General features: G+C 45.6%; 1 protein-coding gene across 2 annotated transcripts in view; it reads left to right on the plus strand.

Annotated features, from left to right (window-relative positions):
• LOC119967846 (NACHT, LRR and PYD domains-containing protein 3-like) overlaps positions 1-22647 on the plus strand; it is an 89381-nt gene extending 66734 nt beyond the window's left edge. The window contains exons 8-13 of one of the 2 annotated variants that reach the window (XM_038800889.1): positions 7716-7886; positions 8069-8239; positions 15356-15526; positions 16716-16886; positions 21162-21329; positions 21499-22647. In XM_038800889.1, the coding sequence (XP_038656817.1) occupies positions 7716-7886; positions 8069-8239; positions 15356-15526; positions 16716-16886; positions 21162-21329; positions 21499-21595 (949 nt within the window). In that variant the 3' untranslated portion in view covers positions 21596-22647. The remainder of the gene's footprint in view (positions 1-7715; positions 7887-8068; positions 8240-15355; positions 15527-16715; positions 16887-21161; positions 21330-21498) is intronic. The other variant, XM_038800890.1, reaches the window with a different exon arrangement.
• Positions 22648-27599: the final 4952 nt, after the last annotated feature.

The following is a 27599-nucleotide window of genomic DNA, read 5'->3' on the forward strand; positions in this document are numbered from 1 at the left end:
CTCCCACCTATTTTCGTGTCCTCTGCAAATTGAGCTACCTTGCCTTCGCTCCGCTCACCCAAGTCATTGATGAAGGTTGTAAAAAGTTGAGACCCCAGCACAGATCATTATGAGATTCCACTCGTCAAATCAGACATAGCACCATTTATGCATACTGTCTGTTTTCTGCCAGCGAGCCAATCTTCAATCCAGGCTAATATACCCTCTACGCCTAGAGCTTTTATTTTTTGCAATAACTTTTGATGTAGCACCTTATCGAATGCTTTCTGGAAATTTAAGTACAGTACATCTACAGGCTCCCCTCTATCCGCAGCAGATGTGGCTTCAAAGAAATTCTAGTAATTTGGTTACACATGCAGTGGGATTTTCTAGCTGTTGCTGGCAGTGGGATTCACTTGCCCGGCCGGCAATGCACCCGCCAACTGGTTTCCTGGTGCCTTAGGGTGGCTTCAATGGGAAATACCATTGACAAATAGCGGGAGTTGTGAATTCCATCATCAGCGAACAGTATGCAAAATTCTCCATCCTGACGAGCAGCAAGGTGGACTCCCGATGGAGATTCCCGGCTAGGATTTCCCTTTCAAATAAAACCATGCTGACTCTTCCCAATTACCATGAGCTTGTCTAAGTGCTTTGCTAAAACATTTTTAACAATCAATTCTAACACCTTCCCCATGACAGATGTCCAGCTAACTGGCCTATAATTTAAAAAAAAATTATTTCTTTATTCTCCTCCTTTTTCGCATTTTCTCCCAAATTTACACCCACCAACAATGAACAATAATCAGTAACAAATATGTCATTCTCGCCATCAATAACAACGATCCCATCCTCCCACCAAACCCCAAATATTCACCCCCATGTTCACATAAACAACTGACAAAAAATAAATCAGGAATCCCCCATAGCCCCCATTAACATCCATCACCCCTCTCCCCCAATTAATGTTCAATGTTATCCAATTCTTGAAAGTGCAGAATGAATAATGCCCATGAATTGTAGAACCCCTCTGTCCTTCCCCTCAGTTCAAACTTAACCTTCTCAAGAGTCAAGAATTCCAACAGATCCCTCCCCCCGCCACGCCAGGGCACAGGGTGGAGAGGCTGCTCTCCAACCCATCAGGATCTGTCTTCGGGCAATCAACGAGGCGAAGGCTACAACATCTGCCTCCGCACCCGTTTCCAACCCTGGCCGGTCCGACACCCCGAATATGGCCTCCCGGGGGCCCGGGTACAATTTCACGTGCACCACTTTAGAAATTACCCTACAAACCTCCTTCCAGTCATCCTCTAGCTTTGGACAGAACCAAAACATATGAACGTAATTAGCGGGTTTCCCCCCTCCGCAACATTCACACACATCTTCAACTCCTTCAAAGAATCAGCTCATCCTCACGCTCGTGAGGTGTGCTCTGTACATCACCTTCAGCTGTATCAGCCCCAACCTTGCGCACGAGGTGGGGCATTCACTCTCCGGAGCACCTCACACCAGAACCCCTCCTCCATATCCTCTCTCAACTCTTCCTCCCACTTTGCTTTGATTCCCTCCAGTGCTGTCTTCTCTTCCAAAATAGCTCCGTAGACCTCTGGTGCTATCCCCTTCTCCAGTCTCCCTGTCGTCAGCACCTCCAGCAATGTGGAGGCCGGCTCCTCCGGGAAGCTCTGTATTTCCTTTCTGGCAAAATCTCGAACCTGCATGTATCTCAACGTTTCCCCCTGCTCCAGCCCATACTTCTCTTCCAGCTCCTTCAATCCTGCGAACCGACCCCAAAGAAACAAATCTTTTAGTGTCTTAATCCCCTTCTCCTCCCATTTCCAAAACTTTCCATCCCACCTCCCTGGCTCAAATCTGTGGTTCCCCGAATCGGCATTTCCCTTGACCCTGCCCCCAACCCGGTGTTGGTGAAACCGCCTCCAAATTCTCAATGAAGCTATTATTACCAGACTCGCTGAGTACTTCCCGGGCTATCGCGAGCGGCGCTGTTGCTAGTGCTTTCAATTCTGACCCCCTGCACAAACTCTCCTCCATTCTGACGCACAGGGAATCAACCCCTCTTACCCAGCTCCGCACCTTCTCCACATTCGCTGCCCAGTAGTAATACATCAGGCTGGCCTATAATTAGCTGTTTTCTACTTCCCTTCTTGAACAGAGGGGCTTTTTTGCTACTTTGCAATCTGATAGAACTTTCCAGAATCTAGCGAATTATTGGAAATTAACACCAACGCATCTTCTACTCTCATTATCCACTTTTAAGACCCGAAGGTGAAGCCCATCAGGACTTGGAGACTTGTCAGCCAGAAGCTCCATTAGTTTGCTCACAACTGGAAACATAGAAAATAGGAGGAAGTCAGGTAATTCTGCCCTTTGAGCCTGCTCTGCTATTAATTCTGATCATGGCTGATCATCCAACTCAATAGCCTGACCCCGTCTTCTCTCTCTCTGTCTCTCTCCCCTCCCACTCCCCAAATCCTTGATCCAACCTCTCCTCAAGTGCTGCATCTAATAGCTTCTTGAAAATAGAGTTTTGGCCTCAACTGTTTTCTGTGGTCGCAAATTCCACAAACCAACCACTCTCTGGGTGAAGGAATTTCTCCTCATCTGAGTCCTGGATGGTCTGCCCTGTATCCTCAGACTATGATGCCTAACTCTGGACACCCTCTCCATCGGGAAGATGCTTCTTGCATCTACCTGTCTAGTCCTGTTAGAATGTGAAAGGTGTCTATGACAGTCCCCTCATTCTTCTAAACTCCAGCATACAATCCTAACCGTCTCATTTCTTCTCATACATCATTCCTGCCATCCCAGGAATAAGTTTGGTAAACCTTTTCTGCACTCTCTGTAGCAAGAACATCCTTTTTGACCTAAATTGCATACAATATTCCAGATGTGGTCTCACCAGGTCCTATATAATTTCAGCAAGACATCCATGCTCCTGTACTCGAATCCTCTTGCAATGAAGGCCAGCATACAATTTACCTTCTTTCTTAGGAACATAGGAATTCGGAGCAGAAGTAGACAATTGAGCCTGCTCCGCCATTCAATCAGATAATGGCTGATCTCTTCCTGGTCTTGGGTCCACCTTTCTTCCTGTTCCCCATATTCCTTTAACCCTTTTTAAAAATCACACAAACCTGCCTCCCATCCATTGACTCTATCTACACCACCCACTGCCTGGGAAAAGCGGGCAGCGTAATCAAAAGACCCCTCCCACCCGGCTTATTCACTCTTCCAACTTCTTCCATCGGGCAGGAGATACAAAAGTCTGAGAACACGCACAAATAGACTCGACCAGCTTCTTCCCCGCTGTTACCAGACTCCTAAACGACCCTCTTATGGACTGACCTGACTAATACTACACTCATGTATTCTTCACCCGATGCCGGTGTCTTGGGCGGAATTCTCCCCAAGGCCCGACGCCGTCGTGAAACCCGGAGAGGTTCACGACGGCGTTGGAGGCCTCTCCTGGCCCCCTATTCTCCCCCCGGCGGGGGGCTAGGAGGGCCGTGCCGGGAAACCCGGCCGCAGGGCCTTGTCGCTGGCATCAAGGCCCGGCGCGCCGAGAATGACGCAGCCGACGCGCCTAATGACGTCAGCCGCGCATGCGCAGGTTGGCCGGCTCCAACCCGCGCATGCCCGGTTGCTGTCTTCCCCTCCGCCGCCCCACAAGATGTGGCAGCTTGATCTTGCGGGGCGGCGGAGGGGAAAGAGTGCGTCCCAATGAGACTCCGGCCCGACGATCGGTGGGCACCGATCGCGGGCCTATCCCCTCACGAGCACGGTCGTGGTGCTCAGTCCCCTCTAGGCCCCCCACAAGCCCCAAACGGGCATCTCACGCTGTGTTCACGACGGCAGCGACTAGATGTGGTTGCCGCCGTTGTGAAACGGTCGCGAACGGCAGGCCGCTCGGCCCATCCGGGTCGGAGAATCGCGGGCCGCCGTGAAGAATGGCGGCCCGCGATTCTCGGGACACGCCATTTTGGGGGGGGTGGGAGAATCGCGGGAGATGCGAGAGCGGACCTCCCGCGATTCTCCCACCGGCGTGAGGAGCGGAGAATTCCGCCCCTTATGTATTTACATTGAGGACCTTGTGTTGCCCTATTATGTACTTTTTATTTTCCTTTCTTTTCATGAACTAAATGATCTGTTTGAGCTGCTTGCAGAAAAATACTGCACCTCGGTTCATGTAAACAAATCCAATCCAATCTATCTCTCTCTTGAAACCATTTAATGATTCGGACTCATCGCAAGATGGGACAGCGAGTTCCACAAATTCACCACCCTCTGCGCACAATTGTGCCTCCTCATCTCAGTTTTGAATCTACCGCCTCTCAACCTATATCTGTGACCTCTCGTTCTAGATTGGCCCACAAGGGGGAACATTTGGTCTATATTTACATTATCAATCCCTTTTAGTATTTTATACACCTCGAGCAGATCCCCTCTCATCCTTCTAAACTCTAGCGAGTATAAGCCCAAACTGTTTAATCTCTTATACGTCAACCCCTTCATCCCCGGAATCAATCTGGTGATCCTCCTCTGAACTGCTTCCAATACCACCACATCCTTCCTGAAATAAGAGAGCAAAACTGGACACAATACTCCAGAAGTGGTCTCACCAACACCGTATACAATTGCAACAACACTTCTCTACTTTTATACTCCAGTCGTTTTGCAATGAACGCTAACATTCCATTTGCCTTTCTTATTACATTTTGTACCTGCATACCGACTTTCTGCGATTCAAGAACAAAGACACCCAGATCCCTCTACCCTCAGACACATTTTGAATCTGCTTTCCATTTAGATAATAATTTGCCTGATTATTTTTTCAGCCAAAATGGATATCCTCACACTTATCCACATTAAATTCCATCTGCCAAATTTTGGCCCAATCTCCTGGCTATCTATATCCGTCTGTGAAATCTGTATCTTATCTTCACTGCCTGCCTTCCCACCTATTTTAGCATCCTCTGCAAATTTTGCTTTGTTACACTCTGTCCCTGCTTGCAGATCATTTATATAGATTGTAAACAGTTGAGGTCCAAGGACTGACCCCTGCAGCACCCCGTTAGTTATACTTCGCCAGCCAGAGAAGGAGCCATTTTACCAGACCCTCTGCTTTCTGTCAGTCAGCCAATCCTCAATCCAATCTAGTATTCTACCCCAGTCCTCTTCTGGATCAATCTTTTATGTGGCACCTTGTCAAAAGCCTTCTGGCCTGCTGCTGCACCTGAATGCTTACCTTCAGCGACTGGTGTATGAGGGCACTCGGGTCTCGTTGCACATTCCCCTCTCCTAATTTATGGCCATTTAGATAATTTGCCTTCCTGCTACCAAAATGAATAACCTCATATTTATCCAAATTACACTGTTTCTGCCATTCATTTGCCCACTTACTCAACTTGTTTAAATCACACTGAAAGATCTCTGCATTCTCCTCACATTTCATCCTCCCACCCAGGGAGTGTCATGTGCAAATTTGGAGATATTACATTTCTTTCCCTCATCTAAATCGTTGATATATAATGTGAATAACTGGACTTCCAGCACCAATCCCTGCGGTATCCCACTTATCACTGCTTGCCATTTGTAAAAAGACATTTTCATTCCCAATCTCCCAGTCTTTGTTTCCTGTCTGCCAACCAGTTTTCTGTCAATCTCAATATACTACCCTTAATACCACGACACGCTAATCTCTTACGTGGGACTTGTCGAAAGCCTTCTGAAAATCCATCTAAACCACATCCACTTCTATGGCTCCCCTTCATCAACTGTATTAGTTAAATCCTCGAAGAATTCCAGTAGATTTGTCAAGCATAATTTCCCTTTCATAAATCCATGCTGTCCGATCCTACCACCGTTTTCCAAGTGCTCTGCTGTAAAATCTTTGCTAATGGTTCTAGAATGTTCCCACTACCGATATTAGGCTGACTGGTCTATGAGTCCCTGCTTTCTCTCTATCTCCCATTTTAAATAGTGGGGCTACACTAGCTACTCTCCAATCTGTAGGAACTGTTCCAGAGTCTATAGAATCTTGGAAGATGACCACCAATGCATTAACTATTTCTCGGGCTCTTCCTTAAGTAGATATAGATTATCAGGCCTTCAATCCCATCAATTCTGCCAATACCATTTCTCTACTAATACTGATATCCTTCAGTTCCTCCCTCTCACTAAACCCTGTATTCCCCAACATTTCTGGTGTGTTATTTGAGTCCTCCTTCGTGAAGACAGAACCAAGATAGGCATTTAATTGGTCAGCCATTTCTTTGTTCCCCATTATAAATTCCCCTGTTTCTGACTGCAAGGGACCTACATTTGTCTTCAACAATCTTTTTCTCTTCACATACCTATGGGAACTCTAAGACTAGCATTTTAAACTTACATAAGGGCATGAAAGCCGAGCAAGGTGAACTGAACAAGGATATTAGGCTATGGGATAGATCAATAGAGAAATAGTGGAAGACATTTAAAGGGATATTTATATCTCCAGTTTTTATGTTCCCTGCAAGCTTGCTTTCATACTCTATTTTCCCCTTCTTAATCAACCTCTCGGTCCTCTTTTGCTGAATTCTAAACTGCTCCCAATCCTCAGGTCTGTTGTTTCCTTGACCAATTTGGATGCTTCTTCCTTGGATATAATATTGTTTCTAATTTCTCATGTAATCCATTGTTTGGCCACCTTTGGCCACTGCTTCCCCAGTGATTATAACTTCACCAAATTCCTCTCTCCCCTTCACCTCCCAATTTACAGATATTACAGGAATGTTTCTTGTATCCTCAATGGTGAATACAGAAACAAAATATCCGTTTATCTCTTCCACCATTTGCTTATTACCTACTATTAACTCCCCATTCTCACTCTCCAGAAGACCAACACTCACTTTTTACTTGCTCTTTTTCTGTTTAAATACCTGTAGAAACTCGCGCTTTCTGTTTTTACATTTTTAGCTTGCTTTCTCTTGCTAATTTCTTTCTCCTGATTAACCTTTTAGTAATTCTCTGCCCCTCCTTATATTCTCCCCAATCACCTGACCTGCCACTCATCTTTACGCAGTTGTACGTTTTTTTCCTTAAGGTTAATGCTGTCCTTAACATTTTTAGTTAAATATGGATGATGGCTCTTCCCTTTGGAGGAGATAATATATCCCTTTAAATCTCTTAAATGCTTCTCTATTGATCTATCCCCTAGCCTAGTATCCCAGTTCACTTTACCTTGCTCGGTTTTCATTACCATATAGTTGCCCTTATTTAAGTTTAAAAGACTGTCCTAGATCCACTCTCCTGCCTTTCAAACTGGATGTAAAGTTCACTCCTGTTGTGGTCGCTGTCACCTGGGAGTGCTTTAACTCTGCAGTCAGTAATTAATCTTGTCACGTTACACAATGCCAAATCTAAAATAACCTGCTGTCTGGTTGGTTCCAGACGTGTTGCACTAAGAAACTATCTTGAAATCATTCTGACAACTCCTCAGCCACGTTACTATTGCCAAACTGGTTTTTCCAGTTTACATGTAAGTCATCCATCCATGATTATTGCCGTTCCTTTATCACAAACACACACTATTTGTTGTATATTTTGCCTTGCATTGTGGTTACTGTTAGGGAGCCTGTAGACCACTCCCAACTCGTGACTTTTTTCCCTTTCTGTTAGCCTGATTGATATTATTTCTTCTCCACCAACCCATCCCGAACCATCCATCTCTCTGTCTTCAGGCTGGAGGAAAACAGATTGTCAGATTCTTGTGCTGAGGATCTCGCCTTCGCTGTCAGTACTAACTGGTCACTGAAGGATCTGAACCTGAGTAATAATAAACTGGGAGATTCTGCAGTGAGACTATTGTCTGTGGCTCTAAGGAATCCGGAACGCAAAATCCAGAAACTGGGGTAGGTAACGACCTGTGTGAGATTGTGATAATGAATCCAGAAACTGGGGTAGGTAACGACCTGTGTGAGATTGTGTTTACAATAACACAATGCCTGACGCTGTACATTAACATTACAATCAATAAGAGCATTGGTAATAAGCACTGGGATTCATCCAGATTCATATTGTCTCTGATTTCCAGACTGGCTGACGCCTGTCTCACAGGTTCTTGTGCAGAGGTTCTCGTCTCCGTTCTCAATACAAACCAGTCACTGACGGATCTCAACCTGAGTGGTAATAAACTGGGAGATTCAGGAGTGAAACTATTGTGTGAGGCTCTGAGGAAACCGGACTGTAAAATACAGAAACTGGGGTAAGTACCAGATTGTGTAAGATTATGTTTATACATAGAACAGTGCAGCACAGTACAGGCCCTTCGGCCCACAATGTTGTGCCGATAATTTATTCTAATCTGAGATCAACCTAACCTACACCCCTTCAATTTACTGCTGTCCATGTGCCTGTCCAAGAGTAGCTTAAATCTCCCCAATGACTGACTCCACCACCTCCGCTGGCAGTGCATTTCATGCACCCACCACTGTGTGTAAAGAACCTCCCTCTGACATCTCCCCATACCTTCCTCCAGTCACCTTAAAATTATGTCCCCTTGTGACAGCCATTTCCGCCCTGCGGAGAAGTATCTGGCTATCCAATCTATCCATGCCTCTCATCACCTTGTACACTTCTATCAAGTCACCTCTCTGCCTTCTTCGCTCAAGTGAGAAAAGTCCTAGCCCCCTCAACCTTTCTTCATAAGACATGCCCTCCAGTCCAGGCAGCATCCTGGTAAATCTCCTCTGCACCCTCCTATGCATCCACATCCTTCCTATAATGAGGCAACCAGAACTGGACACAATAGTCCAATAGTGGTCTAACCACGGTTTTATAAAGCGGCAGCAAAACCTCACGGCTCTTAAACTCAATCGCCCAGTTAATGAAAGCCAACACATCATACACCTTAACAACCCTATCAATCTGGGTGTAAACTTTGATGGATCTATGTACGTGGACCCCAAGATCCCATTGTTTCTCCACACTTCTAAGAATCCTGCCTTTAACCCTGTATTCAGCATTCAAATTTGACCTTCTAAAATGAATCACTTCACATTTATATAAGTTGAACTCCATCTGCCACTTCTCAGCCCAGTTCTACATCCTGTCAATGTCCTGTTGTAACCTGCAACAGCCCTTGACACTTTCTACAACTCCACCAACCTTCGTGTCATCGGCAAACTTACAAATCCACCCTTCCACTTCCTCATCCAAATCATTTATAAAAACCACAAAGAGCAGAGGTCCCAGAACAGATCCCTGCGGGACACCACTGGTCACCGACCTCCAGGAAGAATATTTTCCATCCACTGCCACTCGCTGTCTTCTTTCGGCCAGCCAACTCTGTATCCAGACAGCCAAATTTCCCTGTATCCCATGCCCCCTAACTTTCTGAATGAGCCTACCATGGGAAACTAATCAAATGCCTACTGATGTCCATATACACCACATCCACTGGTGTAGTAACTGTTATAATAACTGGATGTCTGACATTATGTTGTTAATAAGACCATAAGACATAGGAGGAGAATTAGGCCACTCGGCCCATTGAGTCTGCTCCGCCATTCAATCATGGCTGATACTTTTCGCATCCCTATTCTCCTGCCTTCTCCCCATAGCCCCATATCCCCTTATTAATCAAGAACCTATCCATCTCTGTCTCAAAACACTCAGTGAATTGACCTCCACAGCCTTCTGTGGAAAAGAGTTCCACAGATTCACCACCCTCTGGCTGAAGAAATTCCTCCTCATCTCTGTTTTGGAGGATCGTCCTTTTAATCTGAGATTGTTTCCTCTGGTTCTAGTTTTTCCTACAAGTGGAAATATCCTCTCCATGTCCACTCTATCCAGGCCTTGCAGTGTCCTGTAAGTTTCAATAAGATCCGCCCTCATCCTTCTAAAGTCCAACGAATAGAGATCCAGAGTCCTTAACCATTTCTCATATGACAAGCTCTTCATTCCAGGGATTGTTCTTGTGAACCTCCTCTGGACCCTTTCCAAGGCCAGCATATCCTTCCTTGGATACCGGCCCAAAACTGCTCACAGTACTCCAAATGGGGTCTGACCAGAGCCTTATACAGCTTCAGGAGTACATCCCTGGTCTTGTATTCTCGCCCTCTTGACATGAATGCTAACAATGCATTTGCCTTCCTAACTGCCAACTGAACCTTAAGAGAATCGTGAACAAGGACTCCCAAGTAACTTTGTGATTCTGACTTCCTAAGCATTTCCCCATTTAGAAAATAGTCTTATGTCTTCATTCCTCACACTTGTCCACATGGATGAAAGTGGAATAGTGTAGGTCAGATAGGCTTCAGATGGTTTCACAGGTCGGCGCAACATCAAGGGCCGAAGGGCCCGTACTGCGCTGTAATGTTCTATGTATTCCATCTGCCATTTCATTGCCCACTCTCCAAGCTATTCAAGTCTTTCTGCAGCCCACCTGCTTCCTCAATACTACCTGCCCCTCTACAGATCTTTGTACAATCTACAAACTGAGCAACAGTGCCTTCAATTCCTTCTTCCAGATCATTAAAGTATATTGTGAAAAGTTGTGGTACCAGCACCGCCCCCGGAGCACACCACAAGTCACCGGCTGCCATCCTGAAAAAGATCCCTTTATCCTCGCCATCTGCCTTCAGCCAGTCAGCCAATCCTCTATCCATGCCAGGATATTCCCCTCAGCATCATTGGCTTTTAACTTATTTAACAGTTTCCGAGGCGGCATCTTGTCAAAGGCCTTCTGGAAATCCAAATAAATCACGTCCACTGATTCTCCTTTGTCTAACTTCCTTGTTAACTACTCAAAGAACTCTAACAGATTTGTCAGACATGACCTCCCTTTGACAAAGCCGTGCCGACTCAGTCCAATTTTATCATGCACTTCCAATCTCCGCAATCTCATCTTTAATAACAGACTCTAAAATCTTACCAATTACCAAAGTCAGGCTAACCAGCCAATAATTTCCCATCTTCTGCCTCTCTCCCTTCTTAAACAGCAGTGTTACATTAGCCACTTTCCAGTCCTCTGGGACCTTCCCTGCCTCCAGTGATTCCTGAAAGATCACCACCAATGCCCCAACAATCTCCTCAGCTATCTGTTTTAGAATCCTGGGGTATAGTCCATCCAGTCCAGATGACTTATCCACCTTCAGACCTTTCAGTTTCCCAGAACCTTCTCCTCAGTGATGGCCATTGCACTCGACCCTGCTCCCTGATTCTCCTGGAGCTCTGGCATCCCACTGGTGTCTTCCACCGTGAAGACTGATGCAAAGTAACTATTCAGTTCCTCTGCCAATTCTTTGTTTCCTATTGTTACTTCTCCAGCCACATTTTCCAGTGGTCCAATGTCTATTTTTGCCTCTATCTTACCTTGTATATATTGAAAAAAAACTCTTCCTATCTTCTTTTATATTACTAGCTAGCTTGCATTTATATTTCACCTTCTCCCTTATTGCTTTTTTAGTTGTCCTCTGCTCGCTTTTAAAGGCTTCCCAATCCGCTGGCTTCCCACTAATTCTCGCCATTTTGTATGCTTTTTCTTTTATGCTGTACTTGACTGCGGTCGTCAGCCATGGATGCCTTGTCCTCCCCTTACATGTTTCGTCCTCCTTGGGATGAATTTCTGTTTTGCCTCTCGCATAACCCCAAAAACTCTTGCCATTGCTGTTCCACTGTCTTCCCTGCTAGGCTCCTTTTCCAAATAAACTCTGACCAGCTCCTTCCTCATGTCTTTGTAGTTACCCTTATTTAATTGTAATACTGTTACATCTGATTGCAGCTTCTCCCTCTCAAACTGCAGGGTAAATTCTATCATATTGCGGTCACTGCTCCCTCAGGGTTTCTTCACCTTAAGTTCCCTAATTAAGTCTGCCTCATGACACATCACCAAATTCAGAATTGCCTGTTCCCTAGTGGGCTCTGTCACAAGCTGCTCCAATAAAACATCTCTTAGACATTCCATAAATTCCATTTCTTGGGATCCACTACCAACCTGATTTGCCCAGATCATCTGCATACTGAAGTTCCCCATGATTATTGTAATATTGCCTTTTTTTCGTATCTCCTGATTTATTTTCTGCCCCACATCCTGACTACTGCGCGGGGGCCTGTACATAACTCTCATCAAGGTCCTTTTTACCTTTGCGATTCCTCAACTTTATCCACAGAGATTCTATGCCTTCTGATTCTATATCGCTCCTTGCTATTGACTTCATTCCTTACTAACAATGCAACCCCGCCCCGTTTGCCCATCTGCCTGTCCTTTCGATAGGACACATATCCTTGTACATTTAGATCCCAGCCCTGATCCCCTGGCAGCCACGTCTCTGTGATGCTCGGAACATCGTACCAGCTGATTTCAATTGCGCAACAAGCTCAATTACCTTGTTCCGTATACTATGCGCATTAAGGTACAATATCCTCAGTCCTTCATTGACCACCTCCCTTCTCAACTTGTCACCTTTTTTGCTCTGCCTGAGGGTGGTGATGTTCTCTTATTTTTGTTCTCTATTTCCCCTTCTGGTTCCCATCCCCCTGCCATACTAGTTTAAATCCTCCCGAGTGACACTAGCAAACCTCCTAGCCAGGATATTGGTGCAACTCCAGTTTAGATGCAACCCGTCCTTCTTGTACAGGTCCCACCTACCCCGGAAGAGATCGCAATGGTCCAGAAGTCTGAAACCCTCCCTCCTACACCACCAGTTTAGCCACGTGTTCAGCCGCACTATCCTCCTATTTGTAGCCTCACTGGCATGTGGCACAGGGAGTAATCCTGAGATTATAACCTTAGACATCCTGCTTCTTAGCTTACTGCCTAACTCCCTGAACTCCTTCTGCAGTATCTCATCACTCTTCCTGCCTATGTCGTCAGTACCTCTGGCTGTTCACCCTCCCCCTTCAGGGGAGGGTGTTCGTTCAGAGGCATCCTTGACCCTGGCACCAGGGAGGCAACATACGTCCACAGAAGCGCCTATCTGTGCCCCTTATTATAGAGTCCCCTATAACTATCGCTCTTCTGTACTTTGCGCTCCTCTGCTGAGCAACAGAGCCAGTTGTAGTGCCACTGTTCTGGCTGCTGTTGTTTTCCTCTGATAGGCTATTCCCCCCCCCCCCCCCCACCCCAACTGTATCCAAAACGTTATACCTTTTTGAGAGGGGGGAACAGCCACAGTGGATTCCTGCACTGACTGCCTGCCCTTTCTAGCAGTCACCCATCTGTCTGCATGCACCTTGGGTGTGACCACGTCTCTATAAACCCTATCTATGACGCTTTCCGCCGCCACCTGCATTTTCCTAAGTGCATACAACTGTTGCTCCAACCAAACCACGCGGTCTGTGAGGAGCTGCCATTGGTTACACTTCCTGCAGACGTAGTCGACCAGAACGCTGGAAGCATCACAGATCTGCCACATTTCACAGTTGGAGCACTGCACCCCGCTGAGTTACATTTATGCACTAGTTAATTACTTCAAAATAAATAACAAATTGTTATTAGATTAAGTCACAATTAACTATATGGCCCTTGCGCTAGATTGTTACTGTAAAATTAAATGCTAAATAGTAATCTCTGCCCTCAAGCTTAGTCACTCCTCTACCTAGTTAATTAAATAATTTTTTCAATGCTATTTTTTTCCCCAAAGTTAACATTCTCTACAAGCCAATCAGGTCACAGCTTTACTGTGATGTCACTTCAGTGTTTTCCTCCCACAATTTGAAAAGGTTTTTATATCACTTACCTTCCCGGGATGCTCTCTGGATCTCTCCCTGCAGATTACTAGTTACAAAGCCAGAAGAAAGAAAACAAAACAATAGGGAAAAGCACCTTATCCTACTCTGTACTGCATTACTACACTGTTCCAAATTACCAAATTTCAATCCTCACTCGGGCTTTTTCACTCGGGCTGTCTCTACTTCACAAGCGCAAATCTTAATCATTGTTAATAATATTTATAAATTCTACATTATTATCAGAGTGCCATTAATAAACCTGTAGTAGATTGGTATTGCAGAATTTGAGTAGTGCTGAAAAAGACATGCTGATGTCGCTTTCCGTCTTGCACTCATCAGAAAGATAAGAATGCCACATTTCCAAGGGACTATAATTATACTGCATGATAAACAAGGTGCTGATAGGTTGACAAGTGGATTCTGGCAGACACATTGACATGGAGAACACACCAGGAACAGTTAGCCCAAAATGTTTGTTTAAATTTAATGAGGACAAGTTGACTTTTGTTGACATATTCCATAGAGAATGTACCAAGGGTCAGTGACCCCAAACTTTTGATTAATTGGAAAGGTTGAACGCATGGACAAATTCCTATTGTCTCCAGAGAACTGGGCTCTGCCTACGAATGTATGTAGCTTCTAGCAAGCATGTGAGTCTGATTCATCTTAAATTTGTTGCTGTTAAATTTGTTATTGCCAAGACTTGCATAACAACCAATTTAAAATTATTAGTCTGGTTTGCAATGTGGTTTACTTATGTTTGCCCGAAGCTCCTTATCTTCATAGGCATGACCCAGTCCAGTTCTCAGTTGGCAAAATAAATTTGTCTCGCCAATTTTGTCTTTTCAGTTGAACAGAAGCTTGGGGTGACTGTTCTTTTGTGCATTTTCCATGGCAACACCTTGACCGATTAGAGCGACTTACCATCCGATCAACATTCTGTTCCTCATGCAGTATAAATTGTACGCTTTGAAATTTGGGGCGAGATTTCCCCAGCCATTCACTGGCAGTGGGATTCTCTAATCCCACCGGCAGCCCACCCCCACCAATGGATTTCCCAGCAGTGTAGGGTGGCTTCAATAGGAAATCTCGATCACAAGCAGCGGGAGTAGAGAATCCTGCCACCAGCGAACGGCACACCAAATTCTCTGTTTTCGCGAGCAGCAGTAGCAGGGTGGACTCGCAATGGAGAATCCCGGCCTTTGTATTCTTGCGTCTGTCCTGATGAGTGTAAGACAAAAAGCTTTGACAGCATGCCTCTTTTTCAGCAATATATATATTTTTTTAATTTAGATTACCCAATTATTTTTTCCAATTAAGGGGCAATTCAGTGTAGCCAATCCACCTACTCTGCACATTTTTGGGTTGTGGGGGCGACCGTGCTCCCATTTTTCAGCAGTATTAATAAACACTACATTATCACAAATATTGCAATGATGTGAATAAAGACTGTACATTCTTATTAGTGTTTATCAATATTATTACTGATAAGTATCAGTAATAGTGTTCACCTGAGGAAGGAGCTGCGCTCCGAAAGCTCGTGTTTGAAACAAACCTGTTGGACTTTAACCTGGTGTTGTAAGACTTTCTATTAGTAAGCACTGGGATTTCTCCTTATTTAAATTATCTCTGTGTTTCTGATCTCCAGGCTGAGTGCAGTGAGTCTCACAGCCTCTTGTGCTGAGGATCTAGCTTCCACTCTCCATGCAAACTCAGTCCTGTCGGTTCTAAATCTGAGTTATAATAAAATAGGAGATTCAGGAATGAAACTATTATCGAAAGCCCTGAGGAATCCAGACTGTAAAATACAGAGACTGCAGTAAGTGGCATAATGTGTGAGATTGTGTATATATAATAACGGAATGTGTGACACTGAAAATTATTATTAACGTCGGTAAGAGTGCTAATGATAAGTATGGTGTTTTGTTCGTATTGTTACAATCCTCTGGCTGGATCCTGGGTTATGGGGAAGATCTGGTTAGGGTCCGATCAGATTTTCACTAAAGTAGTTGAAGACAGGGTTTTCCAGCTCTTGCTGCCAGCGGGAACTTCTGTTCCGCCGAAGGTGATGACCTGCGACGGATACTCTGACAGCCGGACAGGCAAACCACACAAAACACCGTTGGCTATTGCGGAACTGGAAGATCCCACCGGTGGCCTGCCGATCCATCTTTGCCACCGGAAAACATGCCGCAGAGGGGAAGCCGGAAAATTCCACCGAGGATTTGAGATTTAAGACACATGCAAAGGGAATAAATTCACAAGTTTCTATGGGTTTGGAACAAACAAATATAAACTTACTATACAAGTTCAGAAGATAAAACAATTCCCAACATCTATCTTATAATCTGGGTAAGTATGAGTTACATTTCAATAACAGGAAAATTGGTCAAATGCAGCACACTACACAATAAATGACAGGTACAACCAAAAATGTATTCCAGGGATTTCTCAACAACCCATCCAGATGTTAGACATACTGTGAGCCAATCAATCTCACTGAAACACCATCTATCTCACAATGTTTTCAACTTCACCTTCGAAAATCCCGCCTTAGAATAATCTCCAAAAGTCACTCCCATTCGGAGAGCTTCAACAGCAACCCACCTCACAAGGCTTCAAGCTCACTTTACGAGATTGTGTTCCCTCAATTGCCAAGTACACTCTGGTATTAACTTACAAATACAATTTCACATTGTCTGACGTTCCCAAGCAGCACACAACTGCTCCAAACGGTTCTTCTGCCTCAATGGTCCACAGCACAATGTCACCAACCTTCAGCTTCATTCGAACAGCTTCCAGCCTCCTCTCCAGTCACCTTAAAGTCTACTAACTACAGCTCTTCTTGTGCTTAAATGGGACTTCCATCTTTGTCCCTTACACTGCGACATTTCTTGGCTGACGGATTGACTCACCCAAACTATACATCAGTAAGCTTTTTATTGCTAAGTACATCATTTTAGTATCTCTCTCCATTTTATATATATATTTATTTCTCTTGTCCACAGGCTGTGTGATACTGGTTTCTCAGCTTCTAGTATCCAGGATCTTGCCTCTGCTCTCATTACAAACCGGTCACTGATAGAGTTGGACCTGGGTCATAATAAATTGTGTGACGCAGGAGTGAAGCACCTGTCTGAAGCTCTGAAGGATCAGGACTGGAAAATACAGAAACTGCGGTGAGCATCTTACTGTGCGGAACCTTGCCGTGGGGAACCTTGCTGTGCGGAATCTTGCTGTGCGGAATCTTGCCGTGCGGAACCTTGCCGTGCGGAACCTTGCCGTGCGGAACCTTGCCGTGCGGAACCTTGCCGTGCGGAACCTTGCCGTGCGGAACCTTGCCGTGCGGAACCTTGCCGTGCGGAACCTTGCCGTGCGGAACCTTGCCGTGCGGAACCTTGCCGTGCGGAACCTTGCCGTGCGGAACCTTGCCGTGCGGAACCTTGCCGTGCGGAACCTTGCCGTGCGGAACCTTGCCGTGCGGAACCTTGCCGTGCGGAACCTTGCCGTGCGGAACCTTGCCGTGCGGAACCTTGCCGTGCGGAACCTTGCCGTGCGGAACCTTGCCGTGCGGAACCTTGCCGTGCGGAACCTTGCCGTGCGGAACCTTGCCGTGCGGAACCTTGCCGTGGGGAATTTTGCCGTGCGGAATCTCGCGGTGCGGAATCTCGCGGTGCGGAATCTGGCGGTGCGGAATCTGGCGGTGCGGAATCTGGCTGTGCGGAATCTGGCTGTGCGGAATCTGGCTGTGCGGAATCTGGCTGTGCGGAATCTGGCTGTGCGGAATCTGGCTGTGCGGAATCTGGCTGTGCGGAATCTGGCTGTGCGGAATCTGGCTGTGCGGAATCTGGCTGTGCGGAATCTGGCTGTGCGGAATCTGGCTGTGCGGAATCTGGCTGTGCGGAATCTGGCTGTGCGGAATCTGGCTGTGCGGAATCTGGCTGTGCGGAATCTGGCTGTGCGGAATCTGGCTGTGCGGAATCTGGCTGTGCGGAATCTGGCTGTGTGGAATCTGGCTGTGTGGAATCTGGCTGTGTGGAATCTGGCTGTGTGGAATCTGGCTGTGCGGAATCTGGCTGTGCGGAATCTGGCTGTGCGGAATCTGGCTGTGCGGAATCTGGCTGTGCGGAATCTGGCTGTGCGGAATCTGGCTGTGCGGAATCTGGCTGTGCGGAATCTGGCTGTGCGGAATCTGGCTGTGCGGAATCTGGCTGCGCGGAATCTGGCTGCGCGGAATCTGGCTGCGCGGAATCTGGCTGCGCGGAATCTGGCTGCGCGGAATCTGGCTGCGCGGAATCTGGCTGCGCGGAATCTGGCTGCGCGGAATCTGGCTGCGCGGAATCCTGCTTTCAATAACTGTGGCACTGTACACCCAGATCCCTCTGCCACCCACATCCCTCTGCCACCAAGTTCTACAATCCTTCTCCATGTAAATAGTACAATGATGTTTTATTCTTCCTGTCAAACTGAACAAATTCACACTTACCCACGTTACATTCCATCTGCTAAATTTCTGTCCACTCACTTTAAAGCGATGCCCATGTGTGCGTCGGGTGGATGTAAATGATACTGTGGCACTCGAGAGCAGGAGAGTTTGTTCCTGTGGCCTGGCCAACGTTTCTGCCAAAGTCAGCATCACTTCAACAAAAAAGATGTAGTGAGACTGTCTTCCAATTAAATATTTAAGGACTCCCCTAAACATCCAAGAGATTGTTTTGTAAAACACGTTGGTCTCCATGGTAATATGTAATGTTGAGAAGACAACACAAACTGATAATATAGCACCTTTAACATCTTGACACTTCTGAAGATGTTTCAGAATAAGATCAATGTGATACTGAACCACAGAAAGAGATATTACATCAGATGACCAAAAGCTTGGTGTAAGAGGTCAGTTTTAAAGAAGGTTTTAAAGAAGGAAAGTGAGATGGAGAGCTGTAAGGAGGCTACAGAGCAAGTGCTGGAAAATGGGAGTGGACTAGGTCGGTGCTTGATGACCAATGCAGATGCTATGGGCCGAAGGGCCTTTCTCTGTGCTGTAAATCTCTGAGGGTGAATCTTGGAGCCAAGGCGACTGAAGACATGGGGCCATAACGTCTGGCTCCCCATGTCACATTTGGTAAGTAAACAAATGAAGTGCTGGGGAATCTCTCTCTCAGGCTCCCAGGTAAGGGTTAACCCAGCAATGGCCCACATGGACTAACTTTCACTGGATAATTGCTCTGGGCTGGGAACCATCTGAGGAAATGATTTAAGTTGCCAGTTTCGGATGGTTCTCCAGTTTTAAACTCAGAGTTTTTCTGGAAGAGTGAGAAGGAAAACTTTGAACGTCAGAGTAATTATTTTAAAGACCCAAACCGAGGTCCACATTGCACACACCACCCCCACCTCCGCTGATGTCCGAACCCCCAACCCACCCACATCCCATTCACTGACCGTTGAAACTTACCTTCTCCCTCTCCTGGTCCATTTAAACTCGCCTGCTTTACAGCAGCTTGTGCTGTTAAAGGGAGTGGGTGTCTTCCTTCCACTTGCTGATGGAGCCCCAGAGCTGCTTCACTGTTCCTTTCTTACCTGGCCTGAGTGAGGAAGGTGAGGCGAGTCGGGGTTTGGAAATACAGCAAAGGTAACCCAGTGATCTCCACTCTGAGGAAGCCACGGGTCTACAAAGCCACCAATGGTGCAGCAATTAACCATTGTGGGTGGGTCAGAATCAGAGGAGTGCAGATATCCCAGAGGGTACATGTCCTGGACAGGATTACAGAGAAAGAGGAAAGGCAATGATGGGGTTTGAAAATGAGTGAGAATTTTAAAGTCAAGAGGTTGTTTGACCAGGAGTCAAGTTCCCTGGATGAGGGTGTTATCTTGTGAGGAGAGATTTGGAGCGTTGGGCCTGTATTCATTAGAGTTCTGAAAAGTGAAAGGTCAATCTTATTGAAACATGTATAGGATCCTGGTGGACTGAGGTGAATGCTAAAGGATTTTCTCCTTGTGGGTGACATTTGAACGAGGACACAGTTTAAAAATAAAGGTGCTCCCATTTCAGATGGAAATGAGTATTTTTACTCTGAGATTGTGCATCTTGAATTTTCTTTCCCAGAGAGCCGTGGAGACAGGGTCATTGAATATTTTAAGGCTGAGTTAGATTGTTTCTTAATTGACAAGTGAGTTGAAGGATGTAGAAGGTGGACAGGAAAGTCGACTTGAGGCCACACTCAGACCCGTCATGATCCTATTGAATGGTGGAGCAGGCTCAAGGGACTTGAGAGATTCCTGAGAGTCAGTGTCAATCAGCAAGTACAGGGGTAAAAGGGAAATGGGACTTGCTGTGATTTAAGGCACAGCAGTAGAGTTCAGAATTACCTACAGTTTAGAGGGTAGAATGTGGGAGACTAAAAAGGAGTGCATGGGAATGATTGAGCCTTGAGATAATTAAAGCATGAGCAAGGATTTCAATAGCAGATAAGCTGGTTTATGTTGTGGAGATTAAAATAAACAGCTCCGCATGGCAAAATTATGATGACAGAAGCTCATATCTGGATCAAATGTGATACTCGGCTTGCAAAATCTCAGACATTTTCCAGAGAGAGGGATAGAGTCGGTAGCTCGGGAAAAGGGTTTGGAGCACGAATTGAAAAATGAAATGGTTTAAGACTTCCTCAATACTTAATTCGATGAAATTTCTGCTCATTCAGTCCTGAATTACGGGCGGCATGGTAGCACAATGGTTAGCACAGGTGATTCACAGCTCCATGGTCCCAGGTTCAATTACTGGCTTGGGTCACTCTCTGTGCGGAGTCTGCACATTCTCCCCGTGTCTGCGTGGGTTTCCTTCGGGTGCTCCGCTTTCCTCCCACAGTCCAAAGATCTGCAGGTTAGATTAATTGGCCATTCTAAATTGCCCTTAGTGTCGAAAAAGGTTAGGTGGGGTAACTGGGTTATGGGGATAGGGTTGAGGTGTGGGCTTGGGTAGGGTGCTCTTTCCAAGGGTCGGTGCAGACTCGATGGGTGGAATGGCCTCCTTCTGCAATGTAAATTCTATGGTTCTATGAATGTGAAATAAGCAGTCTGATCATTTAGCAACAGATTTGGTGAGATAGAGCTGAGTCAAGACAGCTTATATGTGAAAACATACGCTGTGATCATAAAACAAGAGGAGGAATATGCTATTCGACCCCTCGAATCTGCTTCGCCAATCAGTAATATCATGATTGATGTGACTGTGGCCTTTAAACTGCGTTTTCCTGCCTGCTGCCACTCCCCCATTCCCATGAACCCTTAACTCCCTTCAGATCGTGGAAGATGCACAATAATTATAAATCTGCCTGCCTGTCTTTTCGTGTCAGTGTTCATGTTACTTATCAAAACTACATTATTAGTTAGACTTATAGTGATGTCAATTAGAAGTTTGGGATTTACCTCCATTCCCATTATTTCTTGTTTCTGATCCGCAGACTGGATGATACCCGTCTCACAGACTCGTGTATCAAAGATCTCGTCTCTGCTCTTGGTACAAACCGATCAGTGACAGAGCTGAACCTGGAGTCAAACTCCTTCACAGACCAATCCATCCCTAAGCTGCAAAAACTCATCAGAAACTGTAGCAGTCTGGAGCGAATCGAGTGAGTGGCTTTTATTAAATGACTAAATTAATAATTAAAATATTAATGGGATTCAAACACTTCTTTGTAAAATATTTGTCTGTAGTTGTTATTAAGATATACCAGTCTCCCTGTTATTTTTACTGTGGTTAAATCTGTTGAATCCTGTTCAATTTAAAATCTCTTACAGGCTGTGGAAGAATCGGTTCAGTTCAACTGGAGAAAATCGATTGAAGTCACTCCAGGGTACAAGACGAGGACTGAGTGTGGAGTTGACATCATGTTAATTCACAGACATCCCCGCTCTGATTCTCTGAACATTTTTCTCTGATTCCCTGTTCCTCCCCTTTAACCGGCCGGGCTCCAGGCTGAAATCCTATTGGCCGTTTCCCAGTTTCCTGCTGGAGCTGAGTGTCATCTCCCATTGTGACATCAGAGGCCCAGCAACAGGGTCACCAGACTCCGCCTCCCGACCCCACCAGACTCCGCCTCCTGGCCCCACCAGACTCCGCCTCCCGACTCCACAGCGCTGCTAACGCTAACCCTGCACACTCGTATTCTCTTATATTTGTCATTCTTTACTGCCAGAAGATACCGAATACTCGTCTGAAATAGCAGAGGTGGAAGTTGTTCAGCCGCTTTTCTTGGCTAGTATAAATGGTCTATGCTTCGCTCCTGTAAAGGAAGATGCTGGCAATATAAGCCTTGTACATGTACAGCTTTGTATTTTCAGTTAGTTGCTGTTGGTCCACACTCGACTTCTCAGCTTTGTCTTGATACCTGCAGTCTTGACAAACCTGGGGTTGATTTCAGCATCTAAGGCTAAATTGTTGGTAGTTATTGATCGAAGGTATGTGAAGTTTTGACATTCTCCAGAGTTATTGATGGAAAGTGGAGCCCTGTCCCATAACTTAGATCTTCCTGAGGATTCATTTCAACCCAAATCACTTACGTACAAACACACAATAGAAGCAGGAGCCTGCCCCACCATTTAATAAGATCATGGCTGATCTGACTGGAACTTCAACCTCACATTCTTGCCTTCTCCTGATAACCTTTCACCCTCTTGATAATCAAGAATTTATCTAGTTCTGCCTTAAAAATATTCAAAGACTCTGCTTCCACTGCCTTTTGATGAAGGGAGTTCCAGACACTCTCAACCCTCTGAGGGAAACTATTTCCCCTCTTCTCTGTCTTAAATAAGCAACCCGTTAATTTTTAACAGTGACCCTTAGTTCTAGATTCTCTGACAAGAGGAAACCTCCTCTCCACATTCACTCTGTCAATACCCCCAAGGATCTTAAAGGTTTCGATCATTTCACTGCCCACTCTTCTAAACTCTAGTGGATACAAACCAATCTCTCCAACCTTTCCTCCTAAGACAACCTGCCCATTCCTGGTATTGGTCCAGTAAACCTTGGGACTGCTTCTAACACATTTACATCTTTCCCTAAATAAGGAGACCAATCCTGTGCACACTACTCCAGATGTGGTGTCCCCAGCCCTGTACATCTGAAGGTAACTTCCCTCCTTTTGTAGTCAATTCCCCTCATAATAAATGACCCAACTCCTTAGCTGAACCTTGACCACACACATTGGGCTCTGATCAGCATCACAGTCAGTGCTCTGATTGCTACAGGTAATAATGACACTGTTGAGGGTGAATCCCCAGCTTATCTCCTCTACAGCAAACCCGTCTCCCATGTCTCCACCACATTCGCCCCAACAACAAGTGCATAGAACGTGTGTACCACTTTGTCACTAAGGTTGTGACAATTTGATTAACTGCCTCTGTTGTGTCACCCGCCTCCCAGCCCACCAGATCAAACTTATTTTAATGTTCCAACCCACTCTAAATCTGAACTTTCCAACATCACTCCTGTTAAAAATGACCAAAGGTAAGACTTCATTTTTAAATCATAGCAAGACGAAAAGAGGACAAAAGAACGGGAAGAAGAAACGGTCAAAGGTCATGCAAATGAATAATATAAAACTGACCAAAATATAAATAGCATTAGGGGCACCACCCAGATACCCCCCCTTATTGTTAAAAATAAAATCCTTTCTCATTTTGTGTATATTTATATTTATACCATGTGTAACAAAATCCAATTAAAGCATTTTTGAAAGAAAAAGATAAAGCTAGAAAATACTTGCTCACATTTGATTTGTGTTCGTTCTCACATATTTTGTGAAAAAAAAGGGGCTTCAACATGTGAGAATGCTTAAGAGATCACTAGGGGTTCTGCAGATCAAATTTTGGGAATCCCTGAGTTTGCCAAACTTGTATCCATGCTAATATTCTACCCCCAACAGCATAGACTTATTAAATAGCCTTTTGTGTGGTATTTTATCGAATACAGTTTGGAAATGCAAATATATTATATTTAGATTTAGATTTAGAACAGTACAGCACAGAACAGGCCCTTCGGCCCTCGATGTTGTGCCGAGCAATGATCACCCCACTAAAACTCACGTAGCCACCCTATACCCGTAACCCAACAACTCCCCCTTAACCTTACTTTTTAGGACACTACGGGCAATTTAGCATGGCCAATCCACCTAACCCGCACATCTTTGGACTGTGGGAGGAAACCGGAGCACCCGGAGAAAAACCCACGCACACACGGGGAGGACGTGCAGACTCCGCACAGATAGTGACCCAGCCGGGAACCGAACCTGGGACCCTGGAGCTGTGAAGCATTGATGCTAACCACTATGCTACCGTGCTGCCCCATCTACTGGTTTCCCTTGATCTATCCTGTTCATTACCACCTCAAAGAATTCTCAGAAACTTTTTGGGCATGAATTCCTCTTCATGAAGTCATGCTGTCTCTGCTTGATTATATTATGTATTTCTAAATGTTCTGCTATTACATCCTTCATAATGAACTCAAACATTTTCCCAATGACTGATGTTAAGCTAGCTGGCCTATCGTTACCTGTTTTTTTGCCTCCCTTTTCCCATGAGAGCCACCTCCTGGTGGATCCTGGATTCTGGTATTCCCACTAAAGTGCTAATTACCCAATTTTTCAGCTTAATCTCTTGTTTCCTTACAGTATAGATCGCTGCTTCTTCAGGTGTTGACCTCTCCTTTAAATCTTCCATCATCAGCTCTGTCTTAAAAACAATAATTCTCAACCTCCCCTTTCAAACCATTAACAAATATCCAAACTTTCTTTCCTCTTTAAAGTGATTAAATGTGCTGTTGCTTCTCAAATTCATTTTCCAGCAAGTTCATCTCTGAAACCCTCCAATCATGTTTCCATCCTTGGCACATTCTCTCCAACGCCTCTCCACTGTTGTCCAACTGGGTGGGAGTGCTCTCGCACAGTTCCATTCTTAATTATCTAATCATAACCAGAGAAGCACTCACGATACCTTCCCTTCCGGCTCCTGGTGTTCCATCAGGATCTATCCTTGACTTTTTCCTATTTCTGATCTGCATGCTGCCCCTTAGCAACATCATCCAAAGACACTGCATTAGTTTTCACATGTAAACTGAGACCAGTGAGCTCTACCACTGCATCTCTTGACTCTTTTACTCCCTCGATACCACCCATTTGAGTCCAGCACTTCCTTGGTATTGCATCTCCAACAGTGCTGCTGTCCCTTAGTACTTCCACTCTGACTGCTCTCTCAGTAATTACCCCCCAACAGTGCATGTCTTACTCGGTACTGTCCCTCAGTGCTGCATTTCCCCAGTGCGGCTCCGAAAACAATTCAACACTCCCTCAACCCACCCTCCATCAGCGCAGTATTCCTTCAGTATTGATTGTCTGACAGTCCATACAAAGAATCCATCAAGAAATAGGCCATTCGGCCCATTGAGCCTGCTCCACTATTTAGTAAGATCATGGCTGATCTGATTGTAACCTCAAATCTGCATCCTGCCTACCCACGGTAATAGTAATAATAATCTTTTTTTAGTGCCACAAGTAGGCTTACAATGAACTTACTGTGAAAATCCCCCTCGCTGGGCAGCACGGTGGCTCAGTGGATAGCACAGCAGTCTCGCGGCGCCGAGGTCCCAGGTTCGATCCCGGCTCTGGGTCACTGTCCGTGTGGAGTTTGTACATTCTCCCCGTGTCTGCGTGGGTTTCGCCCCCACAACCCAAAGATGTGCAGGTTAGGTGGATTGGCCACGCTAAATTGCCCCTTAATTGGAAAAAATTAATTGGGTACTCTAAATTTATTTAAAAAAACAAAGGAAAAATCCCCCTCGCCACCACACTCCGGCACCTGTTCGGGTACACGGGGAGAATTCAGAATGTCCAAATTACCAAACAATCACGTCTTTTGGGACTTGTGGGAGGAAACCTGAGCACCCGGAGGAAACCCACGCAGACATAGGGAGAATGTACAGACTTCTCCCAGACGATTTACCCAAGCCGGGAATCGAATCCGTGTCTCTGGCGCCACGAAGCAACAGGGCTAACCATTGTGCTACCGTGCTGCTTGTTCACAAAGAACCCACCCACCCACCCCTGCCTTACAAAATTTTTGAAGGACCGGATTCCACCTCCTGTTCAGTGAGAGTTACAAAGATTCCTGAGAGAAAACATTTCACTTCAATTTCAATGGGAAACCTAAGTGACCCCACTTCTAAATTCTCCCATCTTCTCCACCTTCACGCTGCCAAGACCCCTCAGGATGTATGTTTTTATCAAGTCACCTCTTGATCTTCAAAATCCAACGGATACAAACCTCGGCTTTTCTCTCAAGACAACCTGTCCATTCCAAGCATTTGTCTGGTAAACCTCTGAAATGCTTCCAACGCATTTACATCCTTCCTTAAATAAAGTGAACACATTACACCGTACTCCCAATGTGGTCTCACTAGTGCTCCGTATAACTGATGCATAACCTTCAAAACCATAATCCTAGCCAAGCTCATATCAAAGCTCCAAAACCTAGGATTTGGCTCCTCTGCAACTGGCTCCTCGACTTTCTGACCCACTGACCACAATCAGTAAGAATAAACAACAACACCTCCTCCACAATAGTCCTCAATACCGGAGCCCCGCAAGGCTGCGTACTTAACCCCCTACTCTACTCCCTGTACACACACGACTGCATGCAAAATTTGGTTCCAACTCCATCTACAAGTTTGCTGACAATACGAGCATAGTGGGCCGGATCTCGAATAACCCGAGTCAGAATAGAGGAGGGAGATGGAGAACCCAGTGGACTGGTGCAGCGACAACAATCTCTCCCTCAATGCCAGTAAAACTAAAGAGCTGTTTATTGACTTTAAGAAGCAAAGTACTGTACACACCCCTGTCAGCATCAACGGGGCCAAGGTGGAGATGGTTAGCAGCTTCAAATTCCTGGGGATGCACATCTCCAAAAATCTGTCCTGGTCCACCCATGTTGACGCTACCACCAAGAAAGCACAATAGCGCCTATACTTCCTCAGGAAACTAAGGAAATTCAGCATGTCCACATTAACTCTTACCAACCTTTACAGATGCACCATAGAAAGCATCCTTCTGGCTGCATCACAGTTTGGTATGGCAACTGCTCGGCCCAGGACCGCAAGAAACTTCAGAGAGTTGTGAACACAGCCCAGTCTATCACACGAACCTGCCTCCCATCCATTGACTCCATCTACAGCTCCCGCTGCCTGGGGAAAGCGGGCAGCATAATCCAAGACCTCTCCCACCCGGCTTACTCACTCATCCAACTTCTTCCATTGGGCACGAGATACAAAAGTCCGAGAACACGCACAAACAGATGCAAAAACAGCTTCTTCCCAGCTGTTACCAGATTCCAAACGACCTTTTTATGGACTGACCTGATTAACATTGCACCCCTGTATGCTTCACCCAATGACGGTGTCTATGTATTTACGTTGTGAACCTTGTGTTGCCCTATTATGCATTTTATTTTATTTTCATGTACTTAATGATCTCAATTTCACAGGCCTGGGGGTAAAGGTGAAGGAGAATTTGGAACGTGGGACAGTCTCCCATTGCCGTTCGTTGGTTGGGTACAGGCAGTCAAAATGAATATTTTGCCGCAGTTTCTGTTTTTGGTCTAGTGTCGACTGGTATTTTTTGCTAAAGGCATTCTTTTAAGCCTTCACGTGCTGGGGATAATCAGCTATAAATTGCTCACCAGTGAGTGACCCAGAAGCCTGTCTACTACACAATCCCACTGAAGTGTATCTGCACTGGTGGAGCATGAGAGAGAAAGCTGTTACGCCTTTCAATTGTGATGTCTGAGAACTCCCCCTCTGAACTGCTCGGTCTGGTTTCCAGGGAGCACAAGGATGGCCCGGGCTGCTC

This window comes from Scyliorhinus canicula, chromosome 6 (assembly GCF_902713615.1).
Source record: "Scyliorhinus canicula chromosome 6, sScyCan1.1, whole genome shotgun sequence".
In the NCBI taxonomy this organism is placed as follows: Eukaryota; Metazoa; Chordata; class Chondrichthyes; order Carcharhiniformes; family Scyliorhinidae; genus Scyliorhinus; species Scyliorhinus canicula.